The sequence below is a fragment of the Lynx rufus genome, unplaced genomic scaffold (genome assembly GCF_022079265.1).
Source record: "Lynx rufus isolate CCGP_SWC_20201006 ecotype Redwood Valley unplaced genomic scaffold, mLynRuf1.p SCAF_23, whole genome shotgun sequence".
NCBI classification, from domain to species: domain Eukaryota; kingdom Metazoa; phylum Chordata; class Mammalia; order Carnivora; family Felidae; genus Lynx; species Lynx rufus.
Genome location: NW_025814838.1, coordinates 4,965,659 through 4,985,963, shown reverse-complemented (window position 1 = coordinate 4,985,963; position 20,305 = coordinate 4,965,659). Strand labels below are relative to the sequence as shown.

The 20,305-nt window shown below is 48.2% G+C and overlaps 1 protein-coding gene across 1 annotated transcript; it reads right to left on the bottom strand.

The window, feature by feature from the left end:
- Positions 1-4,830: 4,830 nt before the first annotated feature.
- Positions 4,831-19,454, bottom strand: ZKSCAN2 (zinc finger with KRAB and SCAN domains 2). The gene is made up of 7 exons (XM_047087779.1): positions 19,050-19,454; positions 17,794-17,980; positions 14,534-14,625; positions 14,055-14,181; positions 10,527-11,210; positions 8,298-8,789; positions 4,831-5,753 (listed from the first exon to the last, which is right to left on the bottom strand). Exons 1-7 carry the CDS (start codon positions 19,452-19,454, stop codon positions 4,831-4,833), a joined length of 2,910 nt encoding a protein of 969 aa, XP_046943735.1.
- Between the last annotated feature and the right edge of the window lie 851 nt (positions 19,455-20,305).

Sequence of the window (20,305 nt, the reverse complement as noted above, 5' to 3'; positions counted from 1 at the left end):
GTTCCTCCCACTCCCCGGCCCCCAGCTATGTTCCTTTTAGTCCTTAAACACAAAAACGTTCATTCACCTCCCTTCAAGTCTAGTTGATTTAACCGTGTCTAGAAATTGCAGATTTGTAGCCCTTACAGAATTGTTTTTCCCCTTAGAGATCTAAAGTCTCTCGTGTCATTCCCAGACCTGGGTCTGTTCACAGACCTCGATGTCTGTGAGGGAACGGAGGCCAGAGGATGACGCATTCGTCTTCACTTCCTCCCAAAGGGTTGTGCCCATTTACTCAAGGAAAACACGGAAAATTTCCAGGGATGCTTAGACAGTGACTCGGCAGTTGTAATTCGCGAGGACACCGGGCACCGGCGGTCCAGCACAGGGCAGAGGCTTATAGAGCCCGGGGAGAGGCACACGCGGTCCACCTCACATTCAGGTGGATGGCTCCCAAACCCCAGGACTCTTCTCGCAGTGCCTGCGACTTTAGTTAGAAACACGTCCTCGCCCAGTGGCAAAGTGTCTACACTGACTCTATGACCGTGGAGTTGAAATTGTTGCCACAAGAAGGGCAGACGGAGGCCGCTGGAACTCTTCCAGGGAAAACGGTAAATCTAAAGCCGCCCTGTGTCTTTGGGGAGATCGTCCATACTTGTTCAGGCCGCCAGGAGAGGCCGTGCATGGGGGCCTCCAGGGCGAACTCCACCCTGGAACCAGAGCCATTCCTTGGGACTTCTCTGACCGTGACAGAGAACAGCGGTGGCCTCGCAAGCCCCCCGGCCCCTCAGGGCAGGGAGAGCAGGGAGCTGCAGTCACTCTGAAACTCTCTTGACACAGCCACTGGGACCTGCTTTTATTACCTCTGTAAGTTCTCTTTTCCCTTAATAGAACGCCTCCTTCAAATGATGGCAAAAACCAACGGGAGTCATTTATTTTAGACATTTATTTCACAGACAAGTTTTCAAGAAGACAGCTAAGCAAACGCGGATACAGAACAACGAAGAGACGCACGCTGACAGGTGGAACGCCCTCGGTGGCCGAGCGAACAGCTGCATGGGCGGCCGGCACTCCTTGCTTTGGGGACTGCCCCCACTCGTCACAGCCCAGTCCGGCCCGACCCGGCCGCCAGACCTCCCACACCGCTTCCGTCACCGCAGCCACCTGCCACTGGCTACCGAGGGGGGGAGCCGCGGGGGCTGCCTGCTGGTGGACACGAGTGACCTGACCTTTCTCCGCACTGCGCAGGCTCCTGGCACCCCTCTTCCCAAAGCACGCAGCGGTTCCGTGTGGCCTGCACGTCGCATGCCGTGGTGGGCCAGGCTGGGCACCTGGCCTTATGACCTCTTCCTCATCTACACTGTGCCCCGTCATCGCAGTAAACATTAGAGCCACAGCAGTCTTGCAGATCAAGTTCAACGTATCTCCAGATAAGGAACACGGGCCAGAGAGGCAGAGATGTGTCACACGACACTCAGTGATAGCGACAAGACTAAAACGTGTCCCTTTTGGTTTCTGGTCTAATGCTCAGTCGCCTGGGGCAGGTGGCCCTGAGGGGCTTAAGCGTATGTGTGAAGTTTCCCTCTTCAAAGAAGGTTTATGAATAAATTAGGGCATACGGGTAATAAAGTCACTGGTAGGAACTGGAGGTATTTGTGGGGATAACAAAGCAAGTGTAGGCAAGGCATACAAGCCAGTCTCCAAAGTGCCTCGGATAAGATGTCAGAGAATAAAATGTCTACTAATTCGAACTACTCTAAAAAAATAGGACTGGGCATAATTTTTAAAGAAACACAGTAGGGTCAAACAAATACGGGTTTTAGGTAGTTGGCTGAGGTGGCCTGTATGTTTTGTTGAGCTTTCCAGCAGCCGGAACAGAGAGAGAAAAGGAAGAAGTTATAAAAATCACAGTGTTTGTAATTTTTTTTTTTTCTGCTTAGGATCAGAGCTTTCCCTGGTACTGAGACCCAGAAGAAAACCTTTTCCTATGGATCTTCATAAAGGCAATGTAATGTGATATAAAAGACACATCACTACTCATTTTGACTTTCATGCTCCAGTTGGAAAAAGACAGAATGCAAGATGTCTTGGCCTAAGATGGTGGGTGGGACCTTCTATTTCCTCAGAACAGAGACAGAGTTCAGGAAGTCAGTTTAACCCATGTCCAAACAGCCCATTTACCATCAGGAATACGGGTAGGGGAACCCCGGTTCCACCTCTGCGCGACCCCAGACGTGTGAGACTTCCACAGGACCCGCGTGTTCCGCTCGAGATGGAATGAATCCTGCACCCTTCCCGCCATCGGGCACGTCTGAGAGGCGCAGGTACAGACACAATTTGGGGCAATTCGGAACAACTCTTTTGCAGGTGAAAGTGATTTTCTCACAGTCGAGTCACTGACCTTCGGCAAGTGACACGAAGGTAACCGGCACTAATGACCTTTTGCCGCGACACTTCCTCTGTCAGACTGCAGGTTCCTGGAGCATGGGCACCGTGTCTTCTTCCACTTTCGCATCCCCTCACTGTGCCTGGGAGACGGCCTTACACATAGCAGTACTTAATAAATACGTATGAATAAATCATCTACTTTCCTGAATCATGCTTCAATATAGTTATCAGTCCTGTGTACACATCGCTAAGTGGTGATTCCTATCAATGTGCATCTTCTCTAGCACTGGGATTCCAGAGCATCTACGCACTATCAGCACACGCCCACAGGCACGCACGCGTCTTACTGTGCTGGGCACACTACCGACAAGACACTGCACTCACCATTAAAAGTCTATAACTCGGACCACACGCAGGAAGTCAGCCTACTGAGGTGTGAACAATCGTAACATCTCCAACCAATGTAAATCAGAAACATCTATCAATGCGTACCTGAGTCACCTGCCTTCCGGCAGGCCACACCCTATTCTGGCACCACGAACTCGACGTCTTTCTACACCGCCCACCCTCCTTGGTATTCTGCTGAACAGGCTTGGAAAGATTCAAACGTCCTCAAAGGAAAAACATGATCTCCAGATGTCTCCAAGTAAGAGGACACCTGACACAGGAGAGGAGGTAAGATCAAAAGTATAATCTCTACACAGCCCTGACTCTGGCTGTCCTTCCACTAAAGTCGGGACTTCCCTTCCCTAAGCCAAAGCCGCCCCAGGTTGCCTATGTACTAAGAGTATAAATGTCACTGGTCTCATCCTGGAGGAACCAGCCTTGGATGACCAGGTTCCCTGGTTTCACCTGTAACTTCCAGGAATGAATTAATTACCTCCCTTCCCACCCCCACCTCCCCATTTTGACTTTTCCTTCAATACCCGTTGGGCTAGTGTGAGGGGGTTATTGAAGAGATTTCTCAGACCAACAGGTAAACGAGGAAAACAACAGTGTTCTGGATTGGAAGTTTCTGCACATCTTTCCACTTTTCACTCAGTAAGCTACAGAGTATATAAATTACTCCGGGCTCTACAGTTAGGTTGACGACCCTAGGAACAGGGAAGAAGCCTCAGAGATGGAGGGTGTATTTAACAAACAGCCTGGAGGTGGTGCTCTGAATGAGGTGGGGATCTGATCTACAGCAGGCCCAAGGGGTCTGACTGCTGTTAGAGAATGTTTCCGGTTTCTACCTCACTTCCTCCCTAACCTCTTAAAGTTTTAGAAAACTATTATTATGTAATGTCATACTAAGCCGTGGGGTTGGGAGGCATAAAATGTGCCAACATGCCAGTCGCGTTCTAGGTAAGACCCAGAGCAGGTGGAGGGCAGAACGTGTCTGAATGAAGATTCTACTTTATGTTAATGCCACACACCACAGGCATGCATCCTGTTCAATCTGGAGAGGGCCCAGTAGTTCAGGAGAGTCAGATAAGAGCACCCAGAACAACTAAGAGGTAAGTGTGGGACTTACGAGAAATGGTAAAAGGAACCGGATAATTACGTAGCGGCTGGAGAATCCGCAGCCGGGGGCAGAGGGGTTCAGTCTTCAGGTGCAGAAAAGGTCAGCCTGGTGGGTGGTGGGTTGCTTCTCGTCTCCACGGAGGGTGAGGGGACAGTAACGTGGTTTCAGTGGCAGAACCTCCACCCTCGCTCTGTGGGTCAACCGGCCACCAAAAGAGCACAATTGCAACAGACTTCTGAAGGGGGTTCAATCTCCTTAATGACTGCCTTCAAAACCAAGATGCATGCGATGTCATCCTGATCAGACTTCTGAAAGTTCTACCCCCAAAAGAAATCTGGGATCAAGTTGCATCCAGGATCCCACGCGGTGGACAACGGGAAACCTTCGGCAGGTCGGGTCTGCTCGAAAACAACTTTCTCCGACTTCAGCCAGGTCACGATCTCGCGGTCCGTGAGTTCGAGCCCCGCGTCAGGCTCTGGGCTGATGGCTCGGAGTCTGGAGCCTGTTTCCGATTCTGTGTCTCCCTCTCTCTCTGCCCCTCCCCCGTTCATGCTCTGTCTCTCTCTGTCCCAAAAATAAAATAAAAAAACGTTGAAAAAAAATTAAAAAAAAAAAAAAAAAGAAAACAACTTTCACAGCGCGGAGGGACCTTGAATGTTGCTGGACTCGGCAGTCCCGCAGCAGAGGCCTTGACATGCCGAAGGGGCCGCCGTTCTGAACCCTGACAGATGTCCTCCCCACTTGGCCAAGGGAGACGTTGAGACGGACAGAAGGAGAGGAACGGATAGGTCAAGTCAGAGGCAGAGGTGAGGACGCGAGGCAGGCCCTTGGTTGGTTTATTTATATTGTCAAGCTGGCCTCGGGAATCACCCTCCCGAGCTAAGAAAAGATCGCTTCCGAGGATGAGATCGGGTGAAACGACTAAAGGGGCACGTTAGGAGGAGGAGACGTCAACGTCAAAACGTTTTCCTGAAGTCATCAGTCTTTCCCTTAGGCGGGCTCTCCAGGGCACAGGCGGGCGGTGGGTGTGGCAGAAGCTTCTCTCTGGAATGAACCTCCCGATGCTTGGCGAGGACAGAGCTCTTACTGAAACGTTTGCCACACTGGGCACAGCCGTAGGGCTTCTCTCCGGTGTGTATCCTCCGGTGCTCGCGAAACCTCGTACAGTTATTGAAGCTTTTTTCGCAGTCCACACATTTGTAGGGGTTCTCGCCAGTGTGCACCCTGCGGTGGGCGCTGAAATGGGAGCTGTTGGTGAAGCTCTTCCCGCACTCCCCGCACTGATAAGGCTTCTCTCCCGTGTGCGTCCTCTGGTGGATGATGAGGCTGGAGCTCTGACTGAAGCACTTTCCACACTCTCCGCACCTGTAGGGCTTCTCCCCCGTGTGGATTCTCTGGTGGGCACCAAAGTTGGAGGAGTCGTTAAAGCTTTTCCCACAGTCAAGACACTTGAACGGCTTTTCTCCCGTGTGGATTCTTTGGTGTCTGATTAGGCTTCTGCTCCTGCCGAAGCACTTCCCGCAGACACCGCACTGGTAAGGGTTTTCCTTCTGGTGGGTGACCCGGCACATCAGACGAGCATTCCTCCCCAAGCCGTCTCCGTATTTGAGAAGCCGGTAGGGTCTCCTCCCCACCAAAGGCCTCGGATGCGCTGCGGCTCTCCCTAAATCTCGAGGCTGAGACATCAGCTTTCCCTGCCTGACCGCTTGAAGGCTTTCCCACTGTCTTCCTGAGATGCATTCCCTTTTCCGGTATTTACCTGGATCAGTGTTCTGGGAAACAACCCTCTTAGACTTCTCTATCAGTGCCCGATGCTGTTCCATGTCCTTGTAGATTACCTGTGTTGCATCCTCCTTGATACTACGTCCAATTTCAAAATCTGGAAAGGAAGAAAGAAACGAAAGACGAGAAAGATTTCCGAGCGGTCCCATATTAACACAAACAACACGGCCTACGAGGCTGTGTTAGGATCCCTGTATTGTCCTCTGGCCTCTTAAGTCCTGTTACCCTTCTCTGATTCATTACGCCTTATTTGCACTCTGTTCCCCCCACAGCCAGCAACACCTCGTACAAAGGAGGCTTCCAGAAATGTTTTCCAAAGCAAACTGTTATTCCCCATCCATGTCCTGAGTCACACGGGACCAGCTCAGCTTTCTCCCCAAGTTCCACTCCCTCCCACCCTGCTTTCAAAATTTCACATCTGCACTCACACACCCCGTGTGGCACTAGTGTTCAGAGCAGAGTCCAGTGCCCAGGTTCCTCAATGGACCTCCAAGTTCATCAATATCTGATCACGTTTCTTTCTCCTCCCCAAATGGTCTTTGTCACTGCTTTTCTCTGGCTGTCTCGTACACGGGCCACACGGGCTCAAACCTTGCTTCTCCCCATCCCCTTCCCCAAACTGGAATTACCTTCCCTCACGCTTTCACCCATGCCCCATACACACTGCAAGGTGCATCCTGGATGCCAGCTTTCCAGGAAGTCTGCTCGACAGACAGAGTGAGGTGGTGGAAAGACACAGGCTTTGGAATCACACAGCCCTGGTTCAGATTGCATCCTGGTCACTTATTAACTATGTGGTTCTGTATTAACTTTTTATTATGGAAAATTCAAACATGTAGCAAAGTAGAGACTACGGTATGTAACATGAACCTCCACAAACCACTCACCTGGCTTTGACAATGACCTACTTCTGGTCAATCTAATTTCACCTCTATTCCCACCTGCTTCCTGCTCCCTCTACCCAGATTATTATTATTATTATTATTATTATTATTTTATTTTTTTTAAAGAGAGGGAGGGAAAGCGAGGGAGAGCATGTGCATGCACGAGCAGGGAAGAAGGGCAGAGGGAGAGAGAATCCCAAGCAGGCTCTGTGCTATCAGTGCAGAGCCCAACGCAGGGCTCAATCCCACAACCCTGGGATCATGACCTGAGCTGAAATCAAGAGTCGGACACTCAGCTGACTGAGCCACCCTGGTGCCCCTACCCAGATTATTTTGAATCAAATTCCAGACATCATATTATTCCATCCAGGTTTGTCTTACCCCCAAACCCTCGTTCCTCAGCACTTTGCTGTGCTGCCTTGTTTCTACTTGCCAGTTTCAACACGCCTCTCCCTGCACACATCCCTCTCCTTGCACGCACCCCTCTCCTTTCAAGCACAGAGTTGAAACTGCAGATATCCCTCCCTCCCAAGTTTGGTGGCTGTGGCATGGGTTGGGGAGAGGAGGGCACCCATCAGTTGGTCCATTAAGGGAAAGCCCTAACCATGCCATCATCTTCTTTCATTTTGCAGTTCTTCTGAAGCAACCTCATTGGGTCCAACATCGTCCCGGTGTTTGGAGGAAGTCATAGCCTCACGGTTGGCTCTGACAGAAGCTGACAATTCATGGACAGGTCTGTAGCTCGATTTAAAAAATGAGATTCATAAGGGATGGCACCAAAGGACTTTGTTTCCAGTAATCAAAACCAGGGTTTTGTAGCGCTTAATGATTTCAGCCTTCAAACTACAATTTCCCACGTAAATACTAGCAGAAAACACATGTATGTTCCTTCTCTAGCATTTGTTTTGAATAAGCACAGAGTGCTGGAAGGAAGATGGTAACAGGTAAGCGCAGAAAGAGGAGCTCAGACTGAGGATGGCTGTGGAACTTAACACAAGACTGATGGGGGAACCTGGTTTGGAGACTTTTACAAAAGTCTAGGCCGCAGACAGAAAAAGGCTGAACCAGGGCAGTGGCTGTGCTGACTAAAGAGGGGACAGAAGTTCCAGAACCGTTGACAAAAAAGTGTTATCTGCTTCGATGTATATGAGGGAGAAAGCATCAGAAACGTCTCTAATGTGTTCAGGCTGGATGTGAGAGGACACAGGAAAGACCCAAGGTGTGGGAAGAAAGACGGTGACTTAGTTTTGAAAATTTTAGGTCTGGGCCACTGCAGAGGTAGACGCCCACGAGGGTACCAGCAGTCAGCAGGGAAACACGCAGGTGGGGCTGCGGGGCTGAGAACCAGAACAGAGTCTCTCTCTCGTTTTGTCGCTGCCTAGACTCTTCCTCACGCACATCACAGAGAACTGAGATGTCTGTGTTTTCGGCCTACTTGCTCTGAGTTTTTTCTCCACATATGTCATGTGTAATTCCAAGTTCTTCTTCCGCACAGGATTTTCAGAAGACATGAAACATGGGCCCGTACAGACCAACACTGAGGCTGAGACCCCACAGACTGAATCCCTAGAATGTAAGCTCCTTCCCTGAATAGAAGCACCGTGAGAAAAGAGACTGTGTTTTATTCGCTGCTATATCCCCTGTTCCTCATGTAACACAGGGCACTCAAATATTTGTGGAATGAATAAATACTCACAAGCAAAATGCCAGAGCTACTGATTTCTCAGTAAATCCCACTTTCCCCTGATGGTCCTTACCACTCGGGCTTTGCAGTAGACCCGGGGGCCCCTGGAATTCCGACTCGTGTACGATTTCCTCCTCACTCGTTCTCTCGCTGCCAGAATCTTCTCCCGTTGCCTCCTGTGAGGTCTCCTCAGGTTCCCAACCTGTGGGTTCCTGGGACTCCATCTCAACCTCCTCTCTCTCTTGCCCTGAGGGTGATGGGACTTCCTCTGGAGTGTCAGTGGAAGGGGCAGCGGCCCGAGAGTTGATCAGCGCGTCCATCTCCTTGTAGAACGCACAGGACTCCAGCACGTGACCGTTTTTCACTTTGCGGTAGCTCTTCTGGAGGCTTTTGAACTTGGTCCGGCACTGCTCCGGCGTCCGGAGGAAGCCGCACTCCCGGAGTTGTTCAGCCACAGCCCCGTACAGCTTGCTCTTCCGATGACAGGCTTGGAGGGCTTCGTAGAACCGAGTCTCCCGCAGGATATCAAGAAAAGTCTTGGTTTCCTCGTAGCCCCAGTGCACACCTGCCAGGGAAGGATAAAGTTCAAAGATGTAAGAAAAAGAGTCTATAGCCTCTAAATATAAGGAGTAAAAGAAAGCAAATCCCATTCACTGTGGCAATAGGAACTATGATATGCCTGGGAATAAGATGTGCAAAATAAAGGAGAGGGTCTATATAAAAGAAAAAATCGGTAATTTACTGAAAGACATAAATGAACTATAAAAAATGGAAAGACACTCCGTTTCTGGATAGGAAGACTCAAACTGTACAGACATCAATTCCCAAATGAATCTGTAAGGTCTAAATCCCAATGGGATTTCAAAATTGAAGTTGATAAACTGATCTCAAAGTTTCCTTGGCAGAGGAAGAATGCAGTCCCCCAAATCTGCCATGGCTATGGCAGTCAACTGAGGATACAGCTATCTTCTCTAAATGGCTAAGAATAACAGATCAGGACACGTTTTTAGCCAGCCTTCCTTGAAGAGTACAACTGTGTCCAGAGTAGTCTTTGATGTCCCTGAGTCCTCTACTTGGAGAGAGGAAATGATCTGCAAGATAGGCAGACGCTGTGCTGTTACAGCAGAGTAAACCTTTCCAGGATGTGTCTGAACACAGTTTGTTAAACTGCTTTCTGTGCGTTTTGTAAGATGAAGTCACTTCTGTCCTCAGTCTCACCAGGTGGCCTCCTCCAGGGTGGGCACTGCTTTCCCGAATCTGAGCCCGCCCTCGTGTCTATGGATTTCCAGATTGCTGAGCACCTGTATGTGTACGATGTATCTTCCCGTCTTTTCCTGAGCTGTCTCCCTTGAACAGATGCGGTCATGAGGACACCCCCCCCCTCTCCTTCCTGGATTTATCTTTCCACCCTAAGAAGTCACCATCTTTTCGTCAGGCGGAGTGGAGAAACTTTCCTGGTAACAGTGACACCGGGCAATGCCTCCCCGCAGTTAACATTTGCGGAATGCCGTCATCGATTTTTTTTATCTATTATCTCATTTCACACTAACAACCCTGGAATCCTCAGTTGCAGTTTACTGATGAGAAAACTGAAGCTCCAAGTTCTTACATGATGTGCTTACTGTCACACAGTCACTAACTGCCACTTTAGTTCTGCATGTTCCCAGTCCCCAGATTTCAACGCCAGCCTCCGTTTACATGGTATGTGGTGTATCTTTTTCTATCTTTTAATTTCAAGGCCTCTGGTCTTCACATGTATCTCTTGTAGGCTATATTTAATTGCCTTTTTAGACGACTGATCATCTTAGTCTTTTACGTTTGTAACGAATGACGTATTTGGATTTACATTTACCATTTTCCTGTGTTTTGCATTTGACTCGTCTACTTTGTGTTCCTTTTTCTTTCCTTTCCTGCCTTTTTCTACAATTCCACTTTTCACGTTTTTTCGGTTATACATTCTTATGCTACTTATCCTAGACAGTGCAACACCGTATCTTTGACTTATTATACTGCAATTCTGCTAGCTGCTTTATACAAGGCTCAGATGCTGGATTCCTCACAGTCCTTGGACTCCACCTATCTTCCTTCCACAGGCTCCAAATACGCAAATCCATGCTGCGCTCTAGCCCGAGAACGGCCCTTTGCAGCAACAACCCCCCCACCCCACCCAGAGTACTTTCAGCGATGGGGGGCAAGAAGCGCAGGCCAGCGCTCCCCAGGTTTGGCTGCCTCTGGTCTACTCCTGCTACCACAAGCCCGTATCATCCATTTTCACACCCAAAGCAAAGAGCACAGTCCTTACCGCTCAGGTTCTGGAACAAGACAGGGGCGCCACGAATCTCAGACTTCCGGATGAACGCAACACCCCTCTCGTCACCATCGGATGCCTCTGCGGCTTCCTCCTCCTCCAACAAACTGGTCTGTTCTTTAGCATTGACATCAACTCTCTTCAGTCTGGGGAGAGAGATAATCTCCTTTGGCTTATCAGCGGCTGAAGCATGGGCTGCGGGGTTCAACAGGGCGTCCATGTCCTCAAAGAAGGCACAGGGTTCCAGCACGTGGCCGTTTCTCACCTTCCGGTAGCTCTTCTGGAGACTTTTGAACTTGGTCCGGCACTGCTCCGGTGTCCGGAGGAAGCCGCACTCGCGCAGCCACTCGGCCACGGCCCCGTACACCTGGCTGTTCCGGGGACAAGCCTGCAGCGTTTCATAAAAGCGAGACTCCTTGAGAATCGCGAGGAACGTCTTCGTCTCCTCATAGCTCCAGTGCACGCCTGCTATTTTCTCATCTTCCAAACCCCAGTGCTGCTGCTCGCCCCACATTCGCCCCGCACTGCGTGCGGGGATCTGAGTCGCGTGAACCGGCTTTTCCTTGATGTAGTTGCTTCGGAGAATACTCCTTTTGTTAGAAGAGTGTACACCTAGGGTCCATGGCTCCTTTCTTTGCTCCAACCGGGCAATCTTGTTAGACACGGACACGGCACTTCCTACAGGGAGAGAAATACATTCCATGCTGAACACGGAGGCCGTAGCCGCACAGCCTGATCTGCTGCCATAGCGCGATGTCCTGGACACCTGTTCACGCCTATCCTTGAAAGGTCTTGTCCAACCCCCTTGTCTTTTAGAAACTTCCTCAACCATGACAGTGTGCAGTACAGATATTCCTCCTACTTACGGTGCAGGATATAGTTATTCTGACCCCTCTCTTCTTTGTCACAACCATCTAGGAACTTACATTATCATTTTATTTCTCACGTATGCACCACCTCTTTCTCCAGCTAGTTCTTAAGGGAAAGTCTTTAAGGTTAAGAAACATACAGTTTATTACCTTTGATTTCCTCTCAGTGTCTAACGTTGTATTAGTTTCAGTGTCTGCTCCTAACCAGTATTTGTTACTTATAAAACAAAGCGTGTTCATATCTGCCCACCACATACCCCCACCCCAACCCGCACGTGCACGCATGCACGCCTACACACACACACACACACACACACACACACTGGGGCTAGGACAGGTGAGAAGGCAAGAATTTGTGGATACATCTGACAAGGTTAATAGGAAGAGACAGAAGGCCAGGGAAGCATACCAACAATCTGTTGCATTACAGCACTATGGAGATCAACGGGTAACGGGTCTTAAACGTGAACCCTGGCTCCATCACCTGCTTTACTCTTGGGCCAGGGGAACTCTCTCAATCTCTGAGCTTCAGCTTCCTAGGGAATGATGGCCTCTGTTCACAGAAGTGCTGGGAATATTAAATAGATGATCGCCTGTGAAGTATCCGATGCCCAATAGGTATCGTAATAAAATTCACTTTTCTTCCTCTAGGTAATACACACAGAAACTCCATGGAATTCTCAAGGGAAGGAGCATCACAGCAAATCCTTTCTGAAAGAACCCCGGGGATGGAGTTCTTTATTTTTACTTGATATAGGAAGTGTAGGAATAATGAAAGCTCAAATATCCACAGTAAGGACCAGGCAGGCAATGCAACTGAGGGAGAAATGTGGCAGTTCAGCACCAGCTCCTTGATTCAGCTCTGGCGGATTGTTGCTATGTGAGAAGGTGGGCTCGTGGTGCCTGACATTTGATTTTTCAAGATACACAGGAAATCCAGATTTACAAACTAATTTTAAATTAAAACTCTGTGCAAGGCCAAAATGTGTGTATAGGCTAGATTCGGCCTATGAGTCATCTGTTTACAGTCTATGATAAAAGATTGGGGCAGCTGTCTCCGGGCCTGGGCCTTTCCACATATAATCACCACTGATCCTGAACAAAGTGGGGGCTGGGGGAACCAACGCCCCATAGTAGAAAAATTTGTGTATAGCTTCTGACTCCCCCAAAACTTAACTACTAATAGCTTAGTGTTGACTGGAAGCCTTACCGATATCATAAACAGCCTATTACTATGTATTCTGTATGTTATATAGATTACATACTGTATTCCCATAATGAAGTAAGTCAGAGAAAAGAAAAGGTTATTAAGAAAATCTTAAGGAAGGGAAAATACATTAACTAAGTTAACTGTGAGTACTTTGGATAGATACTGGACTGTATTTATCGAAAAAAAATCCCCATAGAAGTGGACCCATGGAGTTCAAACTATCTTGTTCAAGGATCAGCTGGCTAAATCTGAATTCTCAGAGGATGACCCCCAGCCCGCCAGTGGCACTTTACTCAGGGCTCTCACAGGGCACCCTCCAAGGCCTGGATGCACGCTCCAAGGTCACGCCAAGAAAGGCCTGTGTGAAACCCTGGCAGGACGCTGGGTGCCTGCTGCTACGGGAAGACTGCTTTGCCACCAGGGTGTGGCAACCTATGTTGGTCATTCTCAGAGGACTTAGTTGCGTTCTGATTATAAACAACTGTTGGTGTTATCTTTTTTATTCGGTTTGATATAGTCCATTTTATAGTCTCTATACTTCAGTGTCTACAGGTAGTGTGTCCAACAGAACTTTCTGTGATGACAGCAGTGACCTCTAACTGTGCTTTCCAACACGGCTATCAAATATCTTAACTGCGACTACTGCCCCTGAGGAACTAAAACTTTTAACTTTATTTAATTTTAATTAATTGTACAAATTTAAATAGCCGCTACCCTATTAACACATATCTATAACATGTCTAGTGTGGATCAGTGCACATTTCGGGCCTGTAATTTTATTAACAAGCAGTCTTCGACTTTCAGCTTACGTATAAATGAACTGTACTTGTCCCCACTACTAATGCAGGTGACATAATCCTTCAGAAGTCTGCTTGTAAAGTGACACTTCAGTGGTTACTTGTGCCTGGAAATTCGTGCTATTCAAATAACTCACAACACACTACCAAGGTATTGAAATTGTATTGTGTTGAATTGTACTGAAATTACTTTTTTCCTTTCATCTGTAAGATTTCCATCCATCCAACAAATATTTGCTGGGCACCCACCTGTGTGTCCAGCTATGTGCAAAGTGTTGGGTTGCTACAGTTAAACAAAAACAAATCTTACAAAGACCTTGTGACTTTATGGTACTATTAGTCTAGTGGTATCTGTAAGCTTATATTTAAGTAATACAAATATGACAGTCCTATATAACCCCTTGCCAATGTCTTCACCCCTAAGTTAGAAGAATATGCATATATTCTAAACTGGAAGGGAGGAATGAATGACTGAGTTAAGACAGCATGGACAAGAGAGGACTAGGTCTGGTAAACCAGGCCACAGAAATGATTAGACAGCATGGAGGTCCTTTAAGTGTTGACATTTTAATTATTGTATTATTGGTAGAAATAAAGATATAAAAAATCCCCAAATCTTTTATGTGCAAAGGGAAAGAATCCTTACCCAGGGAGACCATATTCCCAGCACTCTCTTTCCTAATATCCCGGTACAGGTCTCTGTGAACGGGAATCTGATGTACGCTCTTTTTGTAGGAAAAGCCTCTCGCCACGCGGACATCTTTCACCGGCCCCTGTAACAACAACAGCAATGGCTACCGAGATAACCACGTGGGTCTTTAAAGGGTGAATGGTCGTGGAGGAAACACAGAAGGGAGGGCCCTAAGGGAGAATTAAAATCAGGGAACCAAGTGTGTATGATGTGCCAGATGAAGCAAATGTTATAAAGGATCATAAGACAGATGATCCAGCAAGGAGTCTCATTACTCAGAAGGCTGGGTCCGGTCTTCTCTGCAAAAGGGGTAAGGGGTAGGGGGTGGGGGGGGTAGTCTCTTTGAGGGGGTGTAGAAGTTTGAGGGCAGTGAAGGCACGGAAGTCCTTGTGACTGGATACTCTAGGAAGGCAGAGAGAAGATCTACAATTTACCTGAGACACAACAGGTAGTGGTGTGGTTGTTCCTTCCTGACCTATGTTGTTCCATTCAGTAGCAGGGACAGGAAGCCAGGGAGAAGGCCGAGCTGTAAGAAGAGAGAGAAACAATTAGGGTTCTGGGCTCCGGCCCTTTAATTTGTGCAGCTTCTCCTTTTAAGAAATGAACGTGTGTGTGTGTATACGTACATATACATATGTGTGTGTATATATATATATATATATATATATACACACACACACACACACACATATATACAGACACATATACGTATATATATATGTATGTATACACACACACACACATATATAAAATAAAAAAAAAAAACAGTAAATAGAAATTGATCATTTCATCAGTGAGTTCAGAACAAATGCCCGAAACCAGGGTACCCTAAAGCAGGGCTCACAGATGCGAACGCTTTCAGGGAGTTAGCAGGCAAAGTAGATTATGAAAGGGGCCAGGTAAGGAATGGGGGACCTGGAGAGCACGTACACCACTGAAAAGGTGTGGCCAATGCCCAGTCCCAGTTGATGCTTCACTGTGATAGTCAGAACTTCTAATATTTTTCAGGAGAAGCCAGAAATCTGGACTTTTCTATGAAATCTCAAAAACCTTAAACCTGGGAGGCTCAATTGGTTAAGCGTCCAACTTCAGCTCAGGTCATGATCTCATGGTTTGTGAGTCTGAGCCCTGCTTCGGATCCTCTGTCTCCCTCTCCCTCTCTCTCCCTCCCTGGCTTGCACACATGGGTGCATGCGTACTCTCTCTCTCTCAAAAGTAAATAAATATTTTTTAAAAATCTTAGGGGCGCCTGGGTGGCTTGGTCGGTTAAGCGTCCGACTTCGGCTCAGGTCATGATCTCATGGTCCATTGAGTTCGAGCCCCGTGTCGGGCTCTGTGCTGACAGCTCAGAGCCTGGAGCCTGTTTCAGATTCTGTGTCTCCCTCTCTCTCTGCCCCTCCCCTGTTCATGCTCTGTCTCTCTCTGTCTCAAAAATAAATAAACGTTAAAAAAAAATTTAAAAAAAAATCTTAAACCTTAGAACTAAAAGCAAACAAATGCATAAAACCCCAAACCAAAAACACATTGCAGGTGAAACAAAAGAAGTCTGACCTGGCATGTGAGTTACCAGTTTGCAATCTCTAGTATAAGTCATTCAATGCTTCAATATGCTAAACAAGTTAGCACACATAGATACACAGTCCTGGACAGGCAAACACACAATACACTCCCTCAAAAGTGTGGTCTAACTTCTACTCTGCAACTCACTACGTAGGGAAAACTTCCGGAATGGATTTTACTGTGGTCGAGAACTCAAAAGCTTGTTCCACCACTTTCTAAAGAAGCAAACTAAACCGCTTCTTTGGAAACACAGTACAGGTATCCCTTGCTTTTCAAAAGTTCATGTCATGCCACTTTACTTTTACAAAAGACACACATCAGTACCTATTTTTGCTAACCGGAAGAAATCCAAAAAAGGATCTTCACTTTTACCAAAAAAGGGGGAAAAGCAAAGATATTGTTCAGAGTTTGTTTTGCAGCGAGCTATTAAAAAAAATTTTTTTTTAAGTTTACTTATTTATTTAGAGAGAGAGTGAGCAGCGGAGGGGCAGAGAGAGAGGGAGACACAGACCCCCAAGCAGGCTCTGCACTGTCAACGCAGAGCCTGATGCAGGGCTCAAACTCACGAACTGTGAGATCATGACCTGAGTGGAAATCAAGAGTCTGACTCCTGACTAACTGAGCCACCCAGGCGCCCCTGCAGCGAGCTATTACAGAGGCAGTGTGCACCCGAGCAGGGGGAGAAGCACGACCACAGTGTCACTGTCCCCGTAAGCACCTCGACAGAACCCAGAACACACTTTTCCACTTTGTGAATTATCACCCTGAGCTGTCAAAACCCAGAAACACCATAAATTTACTGTAGCTTATCAGCTGCAGTAGTAACTCAGAACATGTAATCCATGTGAACTTTGAAATTCAGAAAATATTAATATTTGCAATGAATTCTATCACAATGTGAATTTCAGGAAAGGTAAGGAGGTTGGGTGCACAGTAGTGAATCTTGCCACTTGGTGAGGGACTGTGTAAGCCAGACAGACTTGAAGTTTAAAGATAATTGCGCTGTTACGGGAGAAAGGAAACTGACATTTACTGAGCACCACTGTGCACTGGTCTATTTACGTTGCCTCATTTAACCTACACTAACCACCTTATTATTTTCCTTTTACAAATGACAGAATGGAAAGTTTGAGAAGCTTAGTAACCTGACCAAGGCCACACAGATAAAGAATGGCAGAGCTAGGTTTTGAGTCGGGTTGTCTTCCTCTAAAGCCTAATTGCTTCACCTCTATGCATTAATGTGCCCTTCCGTATTACTTGCCCGAGGACAGATGGAGACAGGTGCAGAGACAAGAAGATATAAACCCAAGCCTCCTACTGTAGGTTCAGTGATCTTTCCATTCCTCTCTTTCGGCCTGATACCAGACTACAGGGATGGTGAGATTACAGTGGACGGGGAAAGACAGGGTGTTTAATTTCCTTCTACTTGACTTATTAATGCCCAGGGTGGCTATGAAACCTGTGTTCCCTTGTCTATGAAATCTTACTGTTTACCTCTCTCATATGCCACTTCTGGGATGCCTCACTTGTAATTAAAAAAAAAATTATGTTTATTTATTTTTGAGAGCAAGAGAGACAGAATGTGAGCAGGGGAGAGGCAGAGAGAGAGGGAGACACAGAATCTGAAGCAGGCTCCAGGCTCCGAGCTGTCAGAGCAGAGCCCAATGCGGGGCTTGAACCCACGGACTGTGATATCATGACCTGAGCTGAAGTCAGACGCTTGCTTAACCGACTGAGCCACCCAAGTGCCCCTGGAATTTTTAAAAAGTAAATATCTTGTTTCCCTTTCCAAACAGTTTTGAAAGTTGTTTATAGCCAGCCAAGAACATATACACATATACACACAGCAGGACTGAAAAACACAAGCTGATTACAGAAAGGAGATTCTTAAGTTACACTGCAAGACCTTGAGGCCAGTCTGGGAAAGCCAAGTTTTCCCAGAGTCCATCCCTATGAGGGCTTTTACTTATGCTGCATGTGTTCCCAACTCTTGAAGCTGATGAAGTCTTGCTCCCCAAATATTTAATTTATTCTCAAATATGTACTGAGGGGATCCTAGTCTGAACCAGTCACAGTGTTATGGCTAGAAAATAAATTTGGTCTCTGCTCTGGGCATGCTCTGAGTCCTTCTCACCATTCTTGGGTAAGGGCCGATGCTCTCTCTTCCAGTTCAGCTGCTCCTCCCGTCCTGAGCGGAGGCTTCCAGCTTCCTCCAGAGACACCAGTCTGGGTTGGGTCTCCACCTGCTCTGGCTGAAAGTCCGTTACCTCCCATGCTGCTCCCAGTGGTACCTGCTTCTCTGAGTGCACAGGACTGCTAACCTGGGAAATAAAACCAATGCCATAATGGAAAGAGGGAGGAAAACAGGGCCCAAAGAGGACCAAATTTCCCCCAGGAAGACATCAAAGAAGGAAAGATGTGAGAAGGAACGAAAATTTCACTCCATTCACAATGGAGCCTCCAAGGGCATTGGGTGAACAGTACCGTCCAGGAGTCTAGGCGAAAGGGAGCAGGAGAGTGCTCTTTATTAGTATACAGAGGGGGGAAATCTAGCAGGAGTAAAATACAGAGCCTCCTTGTTATTAGCATAGATATGGAGTTCTCACATCTATTAGGTTCACAGGGAAGCGAAAGCTATCAGAACAGAAATAAATTCACTAGTGAACTGAAAACAGAAAATTAATTTCCACATGTAGTGTCTATGCCTGACCAACACAGCAGCCTGATAGGCAGGTCTTTATACAATGCAAATCCCGTGCAAGGTGAAACTGCAAGTCTTGCAAATCTTGCAGGATTTCATGAGGTTAATGAAAAGGCTCTTGAAAATGACTAGAAGACCATGAAATGCCACCGACAAACAAAGATCTGGCAGTTAAGCTAGACAAGAGTGACAAGGATGGTGGCATTGAGGGCACTTTGGAAAACACACATTGAAATATTAAAGGACTAGAGAGAGCCCTGGGATAACTGATGAAGTCCGTCCTTTCTTTTTTCCTTTCATTTTTTTCTCTTTCTTTCTTTCTTTCTTTTTTTTGGTTGTTGTTGTTGTTGCAAAAATAGCCCTCTTTAGGATCAAACTACAAAAGTCCAACCCTGCAAAGCATAACGTGGTGTTCCCTTATATAATTTTTTTGGGAACGATAATGCCAGAGATTTATACAAACACTTAGATGTATAATGTTTAGCTTCCTTTGCAAAATAATATTTTAACCAAGGTTTTTTTTTTTTCTGTTTAATATGAAATTCTGGTCCTCTTTCAAATTGATTCGCTTTAGACGTCTCTCAGTACCATTTATCCCTGCATAATAAGCCCTATCTGCAGGGCACCCCGGCCCCCCTGCCTTAGCCATCCCCTTCGTTCTAAAAACAATTTGGAAAATCCTCTCTCACCTGCTGTCTTAGTCTTCCAGTCTCTTTCTCCAAATGTATTACCAGGGCCACCGCCTCCTCTCCACTTTCCGGACACTGTTTCTGAGCCCACGCCTGAATCTTCTCGGGCAAAATGGTGAGAAACTGTTCAATCACCAGCAGCTCAAGGATCTGCTCCTTGGAACGCATTTCGGGCTTCAGCCACCGGCAGCAAAGTTCCCAGAGTTTACTGAAAGCTTCATGGGGTCCAGTCACATCCTCGTAACAGAATTGCCTGAAGCATTTGCGAAAGGTCTCAGACTCAGAGCTCTCCGATCCTTCCAGAGTGGGCTCCGATGCCCACTCGGGGTCCTTTTCTACCTTCATTATTAAGCATCCCTCAACCTCCAGGGGTGCGTCCATCTGAGGGTCCAGGGATGCATCCATGCTCTAACCCCGGGGTCAACCTCACGTCTAGCTCAAAGTAGACGCAAATAACCCAATCCTCGGAACGCTCCCTGCTTAATGATTTTGGAAGTGTGGGAGGGTAGGGACGTGAAAAACGGCAGTGTCAGCAGGAACAGGGTACCCCAGGCTCATTAATCAAATCTATCCTAGGCGCTTGAAATGGTGAATGTGTACCCTAAGGTCCCAAACCCGGCCTCTCCTCCAAAGAAGATGGGGTTTTCCGGGGTGCATCTCTTTAGTGCAGTGTCCAAGACCCAGGGCAGGGGATTGGGAGAAAATCTGGGGAACTGAAGCAAGGGTGGGCGGGGGCGGCCGCCCGGGCCGGGAGGGGGCTGGGCTCTGCGGAGGCGAGACCCCGGGTGGGTGGGGCCGGATGTGCAGGCCCCGCCCGGCCCGGGGATCGGGGTTCGAGGCTCAGCCCCGCGGCGCTCCCAGGCCGCTGCGGGAGCCGGTGAGGCCGGCGGCGTTCGACGCCAGCGCCGGGCTCTTCCCAGCCCAAATCGGTCCCGGCCGTCCTCAGGAAACCTCCGCACGCCGAGGAAAGGCCGCGAGGTGGTTCCGCCCCTGAGGGGAGAGAAGCCGCGGGGACCCAGCGAAGCTTCGCGGGGGGCGGCTGTCGGCCCGGCGCGCACGGCCTGCTCCGCTCCGCCCGCGGACTGCGCGGGGGGCGCTGGGAGCCGCGGCCACGCATGCGCCGCCCGCGACCGCGCGCCGCGGGGTCCGGGGAGGCTACCTCGCGGGCGAGGGGCTGGGGGAGAGGGCTGCGTGGTGGACTCTCGCGAGAGCGCGCAGCGTAGCGACTCGCCGCTGAGGGACTTCAGGAATGAGGG

Coding starts and splice junctions, on each gene's coding strand:
- ZKSCAN2 (XM_047087779.1), bottom strand. CDS start 19,454: ATGGATGCATCCCTGGACCCTCAGATGGACGCACCCCTGGAGGTTGAG. Junction 17,981..19,049: donor CTGGAAGACTAAGACAGCAG/GTGAGAGAGGAT, acceptor TTTATTTCCCAG/GTTAGCAGTCCTGTGCACTC. Junction 11,211..14,054: donor TGGGAATATGGTCTCCCTGG/GTAAGGATTCTT, acceptor CTCTCCCTGTAG/GAAGTGCCGTGTCCGTGTCT.